The sequence below is a fragment of the Brienomyrus brachyistius genome, chromosome 15 (genome assembly GCF_023856365.1).
Source record: "Brienomyrus brachyistius isolate T26 chromosome 15, BBRACH_0.4, whole genome shotgun sequence".
NCBI lineage: Eukaryota > Metazoa > Chordata > Actinopteri > Osteoglossiformes > Mormyridae > Brienomyrus > Brienomyrus brachyistius.
This window is the reverse complement of record NC_064547.1, coordinates 12,259,681-12,272,994: the sequence shown is the minus strand read 5'-3', so window position 1 is coordinate 12,272,994 and position 13,314 is coordinate 12,259,681. Positions and strand designations below refer to the sequence as shown.

At 42.9% G+C, this 13,314-nt stretch overlaps 1 protein-coding gene across 3 annotated transcripts in view; it reads right to left on the bottom strand.

Annotated features, from left to right (window-relative positions):
- Positions 1-13,314, bottom strand: part of gfod1 (glucose-fructose oxidoreductase domain containing 1) — a 31,752-nt gene that overhangs the window by 15,432 nt on the left and 3,006 nt on the right. Inside the window, exon 2 of one of the 3 annotated variants that reach the window (XM_048976880.1) lies at positions 11,961-12,077. The exons of 1 other annotated variant lie outside the window; for it this stretch is intronic. In XM_048976880.1, coding sequence (XP_048832837.1) covers positions 11,961-12,077 — 117 coding nt within the window. Of the gene's footprint in view, positions 1-10,235; positions 11,058-11,960; positions 12,078-13,314 lie in introns of those variants that run through there. One more of the 3 variants, XM_048976882.1, reaches the window with a different exon arrangement.

Genomic DNA, 13,314 nt, shown 5'->3' with positions numbered 1-13,314 from the left:
CCATTGTGACACAACACATCTCCCCCAAATAGTCCCTGGTGTGTTCGCATCCCCAACATTTGTCCACTCCTTCACACCCTCCAAGGAGTCCCACTGAAATTTTGGCTGTTGTCCATATTAATCTTGAATTTAAAAAATGCGAAAAATGTTTGTAAATGCATTTTAACAAAAGTGAGGCTAGAGCATCACACCAGGCCCTTTGCGAATACTTGATACTCATGATGTTTTTTCCCCACAGGGACTTTCTTAACCTCCACCCACCAGTAAGAGGTCTCCTGTTAACCACACACGACACTCACACATCCTAACCCCCTCTCTGCCCCCCCTCCCCCACGACATCCATCCTGGGTTGTTCTGACCTCCATGCACGAGTTGTCTCACCCAACTCCCGGCTTGCTGCAGGCTACTCTTCCACACCCACCCTGACTTCCTCTCCTCCAGTGCCCTGACAGGCCTCACTCTCCCAGACACTTTCTGCCCCTGCCACACCATTTCTGCCCCCTCTCCTGCTGTGCTTCTTACTGACTCTGGGCAGCATGGCCAGTGCCTTAGCCTGTGCTCCCTTCTCCTGGCCCAACTTGACCCCACCCACCCCTCTCCTGCTGGCTCTCCTGCACCTTCTCCATCATCTGCACCTCAATAAATCCCCTTCAGTGACCTCTCACTCCTCTGTTCCCTGCCTTGCTGTCATAGTTGATCCTTCTTCACTTTCTGGGATTTCACTTTATGCACATTTTCTAATCTACCACACAACCAGGTTCTAAGTTGTCTAGCTAAGCTTAACACGGTTTTGAGAGTCTTAAATCTGCTTCCTAAAACATTGACTTTGAAATCACAATGGTGAAACTCACAGCAAAAAATGTGACAGAGCTCTAGGGCTGTAGAATTTAATTAGCAAAAATCAGCTGCGGGAAATTGCACCCATCCAGCTGCGGTGACTACTCACTGTGTCCTCTCCCATCTGCACATCATGCTCCTTATATTAAATAACCGAATAAACCATGTCAATAAAACACGAGGTCACACACTTCTGCACCAGATGGGTTGCAGGCACCCCCTGTCCGATCACCTGACCTTCTGAAACAAATGCGGATTGTCCTTCGGCACATCTGCTGATTGATTCACTATGTGAAAAGAAAGTCCTGACCATTCTCTTCTAACAGATACCGAAACTTTCTGAATATGTAACAGGCAGAAGCCTTCAGGGGCCATAGATGCCACACCCAAACCTAATACACACTTCACATAGCTATTTCCATATCACAGATACCACTGTACTGCATTGTAAAACATCTGCTTGGCTTTATCTTTTGAGGATACTATAGTGCTTTGTGGGATTCATGAATCAACTGGTTTCTGGTTCCCCGATTATTACAGGCCTATAACTCTGCCATGTCCTGGTTTGGCAGAGGCATGGAAATATTTCATTAATGGGACTCCCCACACACTTTTCTGGCCCAAAAAGTCTACAATCATTTCCAACCATCCATCCATCCATCTCCTGTAACGTCTTCTTATTCAGGGTCAAGGGGGGACATCTCAGAGGCTACGGGCACAAGGTAGGGAACAACCCAGGATGAAGCGCCAATCCATCACAGGGAAGATGGTGGCGCAGGAAGAAGTGATATTGTTCGGCAATAACGACCCCATCAAAGTGTCCTTGTGCCTTGCATGGCAGCCTCTGCCACCGGTGTATGAATGTGTGTGTGAATGTGAGGCATGAAATGTAAAGCGCTATTAGTACTCATAAGAGTAGAAAAGCGCTATATAAAAGCAGTTCATTTAACACAAACACCATTCATACACACATGCACACCTATGGGCAACATGGTAACTCCTGGTAATATATATATATTTATTTTTGCAAACTTCAGCCTGGCTCTTCCCCGTTTCTCATTAATGAAGAGCATGGAGTTCATTTTGTGCCAAAAGCATTAAGTAAAATTTTGAAAACCGCAAGCAAATTATTAAATATGTATACCGAAAATCAAAAAAAGTCAAATAATATCATTTTTTCCTTCTCAAATTTTTTTTTGCTTTTGGAATACCTTTTTGCTTCTGACTTTTGACACTGTTTTAGCAGGTGGGCGGGCCTTAGCAGCTTACACGTCTATTGGTCAGCTGGAATTTGGAGAGTGATGGTCCTGCTTTTAACCGTCAGAGCACGCCCACTCCATGACGCTTCAGAACATCACAACTTGGCGGGTAGCTTCGGAGCCAGTTTACAGCATGGAATTGCATCTTTGCAGTTCTATATTAGCATACTTTAATTAGGAATCGGTGTATGCAACACAGATTTGGCGTTCATAAAATGTCACCAACCCATCCAGTTCAGTAACTTTCGCTATTCTACCAACGCGCTGACCGGGGACGTTTCTAGCTATGTGTGCTAGAAACTTGTGTGCTGTTGTTTTAGAAATTTTGAACCTAGAAGCAACCTGCTGTTCAGTGTAGCCTTCTGCCAGCAGAACCATGATAAAACCAGGATTTAAAGATGCAGATTTAAAAAAAATGCTGTATATATATGATATGTGTATTTGTGTGTGTGTGTGTGTGTGTGTGTGTGTGTGTATACATATATATATACATACATACACACACACACACACACACACACACACCCATATATATAGAGAGAGATTTTCCGATTGCTTAAAACAGATGAAAGTTATTGCCTGAAAACTTAACATACAAGAATGAGTTTTCAGAAATATCTCATGAATATTTTAACACTACTTTTTAACTTGGAAAAACTGATTCATACAGTTAAAAATCCCTCCTGCATAACAGTATAGTTGGACAGCCAGAAATAAAATTAATAATGTGCAAGAACACTAAGGTTTGTACCATTGGATCTGACACAGAAATGATGCTTACATAATGGTAAATGACATTTCAATCACAGTCTTACGTGCCGCACTCTCGGCTATCAAACTAGCCAAGCTCCTTAGAATCACATTGGTCAAAATATAACCCTTAACACTCTCTTAGCTGTTCATACAGTCTGTATGGATGACATGAATCACGTTGCAGTGGGGGTGGGAGAGGGAGCAGAGCACAGACCCAGACAAACCCATTAGCGTGGACGAAGGTCATTAACAACACTTAGCGGGTTTTTCTGCCCTAATGCTAATACCCGCAGACTCACTCGCAGGCAGCATAGAGATTACCGGCCTTTGCTGGGAAGCATATTTCCCACTAAATGGCACACAACATGCGTCTTAAAGCAGTCAGAGAGCCTGTGCTGCCTCTCCACGTGTGACCCTTTAACCTCCAGCAGGTCTCAAATTCCACTGAAAAGCCAGCTGACTGTTTGTTGGCTCGTAGCCCCCTATTCAGACAGAACAATGCCAGTCATGGTGACTCAGGAGAGTCCAGCTAATGACCTGCAGTACTAACTGCTTTGGTTTTAATGGTAAGCTAGTTTCTAACCCCCACAAAGAGACTACAACCTTTGTGTGCTACCATGGGGACATGCAGTTACCTTAAAGTAAAGGTTAAAAAGAAATATATTTGTATTTTTGCAGTTTTCATCCATCATTTTCCATAACTGCTTATCCAGTGCACAATCCTGGAACCTCTCCTTGGAAGCACTGTAAATAAACTGCATGGGATGCCAGTCTTTCCGGCTGTGAATGTAAAACAGTACTTGAATACATCAACTTCAAAACAGGGATTAGTGATATAATACTTTGCTATGGTAGCAATATTAATGTATCAACATACATGTCTTATGTATTATAAGAATTAAACTTTAATCCGTCCATCCATCCATCAGCCAACTATCTTACCCTAAACAGGGTCAGGGCCTGGATCCCAGTCATAATTAAACTGACCACTCTTCGGTATGATCAGCTGGAGAGAGTTAACCACACTACTAGTTAAAACTTCTTTCAAAAACACTAATAGACTATCAAAGTTTTGATTAAAAATGGTATTAATCCATCCTTCTCTCCATTTCATCCTTCTGTATGTGCTATTTCATCCAAAATAGCATTCTGAAAATTAGCCAGAGTAATTACATTCATTAGAATATAGCCTTAAGAATAAAGCCATCTTCCTGTTACTTGTTTACGGCAGATCATGCAGCTTCTGCATAATATGGCATTTAGGGTGTAAGATTTATACTGCTTTGGTTTTATAGGACTGTGATGGCTCCAGACACACAGTAAGACCTTAGCTCAGTATTTGTATGTGTTTTCTAATTCAATTGTGTTGAAGTAATAATAATACAGTAATAATTCTTAGGTTTTAGTTGTATTTTGTCTTTGGGGTTAGGTGTAGTGTATGTGTGTATATATTTTGATATTGTAGGGTTGTGTGCAGTGATTGTTTAATCTTTTGGTTTGTAGTTACTTTGGTTGTGGGGGATGGTCTTATTCAGCATAAAGGTGTGGCTGAGGGCAGAGGTGTCTCAAAGGACAACCTCTGGAGCAGGAGCGAACCATGTGCTGCCATGGCAAGAGGGGGAATTGGGGTTTAGCTCTGTTTTGCTTTGTTTAGTTGTATGTAGTGCTTATTTGGTTTATCCCTTTTGTGTGTTAATTGGTTTGGCCAAACCGCTATATATGTTTCCTCATGTTTCCTTATTAAAAAAATGGATGGATGGATGGATGGATGGAGTTTGCTTCAGTTACTGTTTTGCTTTGTAATGTTATGTTCTTGTTGACCTCTCTTATGGGCCCAGTTATTAAGGTTTTGAGTTAGTTATTGTTTGCATTTTGAGGGTCAATAAAGGCCTATTTCTTTAAGTTCCTGTGTTTTGTCACCTTACTGCTTGGTCCCTCACAAGGACTGAATGACCGAAGTCCCACAGTCACCCCAGTGCCCCGTCATTACAGATGAACTTTGTCACAATCAACGATGCTAAAATCATCAGGTCACTGAGCTCCTGATGGGCACTTGTGTTTTGATGCATTTCATATGCTAACTAGCTCTCAAAGCCAAGGATGCAGTCAGAACAGTGTCACCTACTAATAGAGAGCAGGAGATGTGTAGCGCTGGTAGGGTGTGATTGATGCTCTCTCAGGGTTACTGCCAGCATCCAGAGTATTTATGTCTGCCCTTTGGGTGGGAAAAAAAAACGGCTTAAAGTTTTTCCCGCTCTCTAAATGCTGGTTTTATTGTTCAGATGAAGGAAATCTTTGTAAGATGCTCTTCTCAGCCAGCCTAGCAACACAGGATCTGCTTCCCACAGCAGACTTTCACTCAAGTCAGCACGGATGAACCCTTTCTGTTCTAGAACTGGATTTACAGTTATGTTAATGAAAAAAAAAAAAACATTTCTGCTCTAGGTCTTGAAAAGGTTGTTACCAGTCACATGGCTTTTGATACACAAACATGGGAATTTTCATACATAGACACACTGCTGATGAGGTCATATTCTGCCAGGAGAACATTAACACTGGGAATTGGGATAGGGCTGTGCAGAGACTATGATGTGTTAGTTTTCAAATGGAGGGTTGGGATAAAACCAGTGATCAAAAGGGACCTCAAAAGAGGCAGGTGTTCTCACACCCCAAGCCCCTGCCCCCTTACGTCCCTGCATTGAAAAGAACCCCTAGAGTAAATCAAAGTAACTTTAGAATAGACTTCAACCAAGACCTTACAGTACCTACTGATGATCTTAATGCAAATGCAGATGATAAAACGTGTCATTCAGTTATGCTGAGACTGGGCCTCATAAAAACACTCGCTAACGACAGGAACGGCTCCTGGGACGCAGACACAGTATAGTTGGCTGTGTCTGTTGAGTAGGTGAGGAGTGAAAATCGAGTAAAAACAGTCGGGTAGTGCTCATACTGTAGAAGGGAAACCACAGCCCTCTTAGGCTGCTGTGACCTGGGGGCGGACACCAGCAATGCAGCCGTTCGTCGCCATGACGGCCACCACTTCCTGTTAGGCCTCGTCTTCTGCCCACGCAGAGGAGGATCTCCCTCCTCGCGAATCGACAATAGACAGCTGTCCGTTCAGAATCAATTTCCCCCAGAAATAGGGGGCCACTGAAGTAATTGAATTTAAGAGACGCCAAGGGCACCATACACTACCGACATCATCGCATTATGCACATGATCAGTTGAAATGAATTGAAATGATCAGTGTAAAACCAGGAAGAAATTAAATATGGCTTGACAGAGAACTACATCCATTTTTACAGTCAACTCACTTCCAACGGAATATAATTCTTGTGATTTACTAAGTGATTTACCTTCAAAGTGTAATTAAATGAAATTAATACTACTGCTATTTCTGGAATTTAAAATGAACATTTATCATAATGCTGAAATGAAACACATCTTATTAATTGATTCGACAGACTTCCAGCATTCTTTTCTTAAAGCTGTGGATTCAGCGCTGGGGTGGGCATGTAAGAATAAGAGCGGTGTTTGTGCCGATGCATTAGCAGCCGGTATTAATAGAGTAACGAACAGCATGATTAATCCTGTCATTTTAAATCACTGGAAGGGTTTAAATTGGCTTCCTGTGGTAATAGTCCTGTAAATGTTAAATATGTTATGAGCCTCAAAAAAAGGGCTTAGGAGAGCACAAAGGGGTGAAATTAACTTAAGAACTGCCAAATTTATTCCTTTACATTGTTACCTTTACAGCGCTTTTTTTTCGTCATGTTTTGAAGCCCACCCACAACTTCTGTCTTTTCATGTTTCATACCCTACAAGACACATGCAAGCACTCACACACACACACACACACACACACACACACACACATACCTACCCACAGCTGCCCTCATCTGTGTCTGCTCAGTTAGGCTGTGACGGAAAATAGCCATCCTCTCAGATGGCTGCAAGAGCCTTGTGGTGAAACCCAGCAGGCCAGAAGCAGGAGGTCTCATGGCGACCGCATGGGTTGCGTTAGCCTGCATCCCAATTAGTCCCCCGTTGTCAAGTAATTTTCACAGGCTGCCCCATCAGCTTCCCACAAAGTGACGTGTTAAAACTCCCCATCATTCCATCTTAGTGCATATTACACTGCCCGTAAGAATACACGCCGGATAGCACATGGATAGCAACGCACTCAATGAAAGTCCATTAGCCCATCCTCAGTATTTGGTGACAATGTGCTCAGTGTTTCTAAGACAACAGAAACACTGAAAACCACAGAACCACAGTTAAAGCCCAGTCCTCATACAGTTAGGAGCCTTATTTGAACATTCAAGAAAACTGGTTTTAAAGTATAGGATCATGTAATTTTTAACATATATCCAGACAAATCTATCATCAGCTTACCCAGTACATGGTTGAGGTGAGAAGAGAGCTAAGTTGGAACTGCAGTTTTGAAGAGGATTAATCAGGTAAATGATCCTGATACTGAAATTCAGCGCTGACCTAACCCTGATGGTGAAACTTGCCAAGGGCGGTGGATCGATCGCTCCATTTCCCTAGACTCTAGTGTCGTGGCCCTTGAAGGTCTTACTCTTTTCCACCCTCATGGGCAGCCCTGTGTGGTGGGAGTTCATGTTCTGCTCCCTTCATAAAAAATATATTTTAACATTTCAATGTATTCTTAAAGTAAAACACAAAGATCAAAAGAATAAATATTACAGAATAGATCCACACATGTCCGTCTCCTACAGTGGGTATCTCTCCGTCTTCTTCCTAGCTATTGTTAATCAGCACCTCAGCCATTGAAGTTTCATAGAACAGGTACCAAACTGTAAACACTGTCTCTCACTGAGTTCTGAGATGATGCACCTTTGCCTGATAGAGCTTGATCCACATCCAACATGCCCATTGCGGGGAAGCGTAGTGTTCCTTTTACCGACCGGCGTGTTGTGAGGTCGTTGGAAACTCTACTACGGCACAAAGCCAAAGCTGCCGCTCTGCCATTGAGCAGGGAGGAGACTCATTATCACTCATTATCGACCAGTGTAACAGGAGGTTCATTGATGCTAAGGACGACAGCTGATATGGAGGTTACAGACTTCAGAAAGCTGATGATTCCAGTCCCAGGCAAGGTGAGGAAGCAATGAAAGTAATAAACTTCATGCCTAATTATTTGTTTACCTGGCCCGTGCACAGCCAACGTCGCTGGGAGACGACAGTCGAGCATTAGTGTTGATAGCAGCGTTAGCCACGTTAGCTTCTGTTCGTACCCGACACCTGGGCCCAGAAAGTCAAGAGCAGTCGAGAGCAGATGCTCCTGCATGCAGGTCCCTCTGCGCAGAAGCTCGGGAGGGAAGCCACCAGGAGCCTGGCCTCAGAGGTCAGCATCGCAGGGTACTTCCTCTCCCACTTCCTGATAGCAGCTAAACCTCTGGTGAGGTGCCAGTACTCACACACAGACACATAGATGCACGAAGAGCCCCTCCCACTCAGGCAAAAGCAGCTCTTAGCTAAAAAATGCATGTTTTAAGCTAGTTTTGTTTTCAGAAGTCTAATGGTAAATCTAATAACTCATCAGAGGAAAGAGTAATGCTTAAAACCAATCAGGCCAATGTATATGCAAAGCATAGCAATGTTTGCTATGCTATTGATTTAATACTCTATAGTGCTTTCCTGTTGAGGTAGATGTCGGTAATGATGTGGTACATGGAACAGAAACCATTAAAAATGTCATTGCCTTTTCTAATTCAGAAATACATTTATGTAACCTGTAAAAATACGCATTTACATTGAATTAAGTGCATTAAAGGGTTTTACTCTGTACACGGTTCATAACTCACGCTCGCTACAAAACGAAATAAACAACCCACCCAACAGAACCTCGCCGAGAGGTCACATCAACTCAGCCTTCCAGGTGGGGAACGGGAGGAAACCAGCGATGGAGAAACTTGCCATGAAGCATGAGTGCATCTACGGACCTTTCAGATCAGGTGGAGGCACTGTAATGCCAGTAAAGACACGAGCCGTGACAGGCGTGAGTGTGAGCCTGTCATGACAGGCGTGAGTGTGCCCTCTTTAGTGATGTGGGACTGACGACTGCAATAAATCACCTGTCACAAGATGCCCAAAGATGGCCCAGAAAGGGAGAGACCAAACTGTATGAGAAGTCCAGCTTAATAATGTATGTAGTGGCTCATGCTGTCCTGTATGTCTAAGCTTGAAATTTACCATGGCTGATAATAAAGGTGCAGCTGTATATGACCAGATGTTTTGCATGGATCATACAGAATCACCCTAGAGGAGTTTGTCAGGAATCATCCACCTGTCTGGTAAATCACAATCACAAGGTTCCTAGGAAACACACTGTATTTTAATATGGTAACGCGATTGCGGATCACGTGACCAAATTGGCTCCCAGCTCCAACCGACTTGGCCGCAAGTCAGTCGGGAATGCAAACTACAGCAGGAACTTCTCAGTCACACAGAAGCTGCAAAGCAGTGCGGGGAAAAAAATGAGTAACGTGTGACTTTGAGGCTGAGAAGCTACAGTAGCTGCAAGACCTGGTAAGCAGAGGACAGGCCTTAGTAAGCAAAGTCAGCAGCCAGGCCACCATCCCTTGTGTTTACAGGTGAAGCAGAAGACAAGAAGCTGGTCACCCAACAGGACAGGCCAAGGAAAAAACACCTTGGGGGGGTAACCGTTAGCAGAGCTTTATCTAGTTGGTGACCTTTATACAAAAGGAGAAATGGGCATTATATACATTACGTGTACTTTCATCAGGAAGTAAGATAGATAGATGATGGATGGATGGATGGATGCAGTATGGTGAGTGGGGTATAGCTCAGCAGGTTAGGAATCTGTGCCCATTTGCTGGGAGGGTCTACATCATGTAACCGGGCATTAGAAAGCACTTCTACACTACAGAAAATACAAAAAACGGCAAAAAACCCATTTACTCAGCGGGGCAGGGTTACATTTTAAACTGAAGATCTTCCATTTTGCATTTTATACTCTACAAATAGGAGGATCCTTGAGGGATGAAGGCCACAAACATTATTTAAAAAAAGTATAAACATTCTCTGTTAATAAACCACACACAATGATTCGTTCTTCAGAACTCCTCGCTCTGACGGCCTTCAGTAGACAAACCCAAGGACTCCAACTCCAACTGCGATCCAACTCAGGCCCGAAACAAAGGCAATTTCACAAGAGCTTAAACCCAGGCACCTTTCTAGTTGGAATAAGCATGTAAATGAATTGGAAGGAGCAGGAGACGACCCTGTGAATCAACAGGAAATACAAAATCACGCCACCTTGTGTGCGACAGTGTGGCCCATTTTGTGATAAAAACCCTGGCATGAAAGGAGGAGAAAGGAAGAGAAGTACTATACCTGGACCGGCAAAAAGAACTCGCCATCTCCCCTGTCAGCAGGACTGGGCTAACCGGCATCACAGAAAACACCGAGCCAGCAGATGCAACGTTGCACCTCTACCACCGTGCAACCAAAAAACAAGCCCTAGACACAACACGCTTCTTCAGTCGACTATTATTAACAGCGAATACAGTGAGTCAGCTTGTCCTTTTCGGTAGATTCGCTAATTAACCTAATAGAGCCACAGCTGGTCTCACAGGTACTATTCTTAGGCACGGTTGCCTGGCTTGTGTACAACAGTAGAGATGAGCTGGTTATTTGACCCACCCAACCTACATACCTCCCTACCCCTCAGTCCCTGAGGTCTAAAATTCTGAAAGGCCTAAGAAGATTTGGCTAGTTAAATGGGCAAATCAAACAGGTTTTTAAGAGAAGTGGGGCAATTTGTGTGTGTGAGTGTTATGTATATGCTGTGTGATAAACACCTGTTATTTTGACATTGCGGGACGGTCCCCATTTAGATAGGAAGACCAACTTGTGTGTGTGTGCATGTGTGTGTGCATGTGCATGTGTGTGTGTCAGAGTGGTTTTTGTCAAGGGTGGTTCTCAACCCTCCCAAACACAACCATACAACCAAGATAAATACACAGGTTTAACAGTTGAGGCACAACAATGTGGCATAATTAAGCACCCCTGCAACACCACTACTTCTTTGTCCAATAATGACACATCTGATTGGACAGACATAATGCAAGACCATTACGGAGGCACCTGAGTGGACAGACATAATGTAGACCCACTCAATAAAGAGGCACCTGATTGGACTGCCATGATGCAAGCCCCTCCCTAATAGATATTCTTGAGCCATAGATTCTCTCTCTAAAATCATGTGCAAAGGTGATAAGAAAAATGAGAAAAAAATATTTAAAACAAAAGTAGGGAATTAATTGTTTTGGTTACAACTAACTGTGATATACACCCTTAGTACAAACAGACCAATGGCAACAAGGTATCACTGAAAGTGCCCTTGCAGGATACATCACATGAAATGGTTTTCAGTGCAAAGGAATTAAAAGAAATGATGGTTTAGGTGCTGGGAAGGGAAGAAAAAATAAATCACTCAAACAACGACAGGTAAAAGGGTAAATTGCAGTTATTTCCACAGTCAAATGAAAGTCAAAGGATTGATGAAAAAAGGGAACTATGAGTTTAGACAGTAGCAGGAGTTTAGATTGCAGGGAAATATAAATGGTCTTCTGTTAGACATCTTTGCTGGGCAGGTTATTTTGAAACTGAACAATGTAGACCTGGGTGAGTTTCCCTGAACCCTTCTTAACAATTAACATTTAAAGGACAGAACATAGGAACGACATAGCGTCATGGTGGCTTTGGGAAGCTCACCTCTGAACATTTGTGAAAGAACTTAGGGATAACCATCTTTACAAAGGATATGTTCTTGAAAATAAATAAATAGAATTTGCATAGCCTATAGATCATTTAATTTTTATATGTTAGTACCCTTACATTACATTATTCACAGATGGGAAGGAAGAATCTGTCACTCAGAATTCCTAACAGCAGCAGAGAGACAGAACTGTTACTGTTCTATTGTATAATCAAATGGGTGTTCTGCAAAATTATTGCTGCAAGAGAGCTGAACTGGGCATAAGCATTCTGGGAATCAACAACACTTGCTTATAGCCCCACCACAGCAACATCAGACAGCTGGAAAGACTGGTTCACCAGAGTGTGAGAGGGCTTGTGGCCGTGGGTGAGCAGCAAAAGGATTGTGTGCGTTTCCAGTCTCGGCATATGAGGTGTGCTGCATTGTTCCAGGCTGGGGGTTTTTATCTCTTGGGGCTGTGGGAAGATCAAAACGATGGAGTTTACCAGAAAAATAGGTGGCGGCAGACATAACCTGTTCCCTCGGCCAATAAACGCCAACAAGTTGCATCATGCAACTTATGATGTCATCATGGAGCCAAAGAAATGAGAAGCATGTGCATATCATGAGTAAGTAGGAAAATATTATAAATATTTTTGTATTAAAATAAAAAAACATGCTTTTGGTTGAGCGGCAAATCAGTTTTAAAAGGGCAATAAATAATGTGAACACTGCAGTTGACTTACATTTTTTTTTTTATACTTTCCATACACTGTACTTTCTGCCACAACTTTCCACTCAGAACTAGTTTTCCAGCATTTTGTTCCTTGAGTATTTAAAGGCAGGTGACAAACGGCATAAGATAATGACAGTGTGTATATATTTCTTGACACCCACAGCTACCACCTTGCACATAACGCTTCGCACTATATGCGGTGTGTCGGAGAGCAATCAGCCACACGTTCAGCCTGCAGGTCTTACTTTCACATTCAGAAATCAGGACCCTTGATCAGCAGGAAATTCCTGTGGCATGTCTGTTTTCATGCGGAGAAAAATGCCTCACGTGAAATTGCTGTAAACATCTTTAGAGTGTAACCTGGGTTAAAATCGAACGCGTTACATTTTCACAGGTCACAATCATGAGATCTTATCATGGCCTGTTTGGCAGCACAAACAATTAGGGATACATCGTCATGAACCCCCCCCCCCCCTATGAGAGCTTCTTCCTTCACCAACTCCTGGAACAGTGATGACCCAAGACAGGCTTCTCCTTTGTGCATGTCTCAAGAAATGGGGGAAAAAAACTACAAGAGGAAATAGGGCTGGGGTGATTTCAAACCAGCTTTTGCCAACTCTGACCTAGTTCATACTCATTTGAAAGAAAATAATAATAATAATAATAATAATAATAATAATAATAATAAAGTGCCTTCTAATCAACAACCAGATGTTCTACGTGGGCTGGTTCTACTGCTCCAGCCATCCATCAGTACGAATCATGAGGGACCTCTAGGAACATCAGCAGCTTCTTTCTTCTTACATGGGTCACCGCTCTGGGTTTTGAGGAGCAACTCACAGGACAGAAGACAGAAAGACGCTTTGCATCTGTTTGCGGTGGTATCAGTTTCTTACCTTGCTGGATTATGAAATTAGCTGGCCCTTTGTTTTACTAACTGTTCGTTCATCATCAATCATTAGTTCAATCATTAGTCC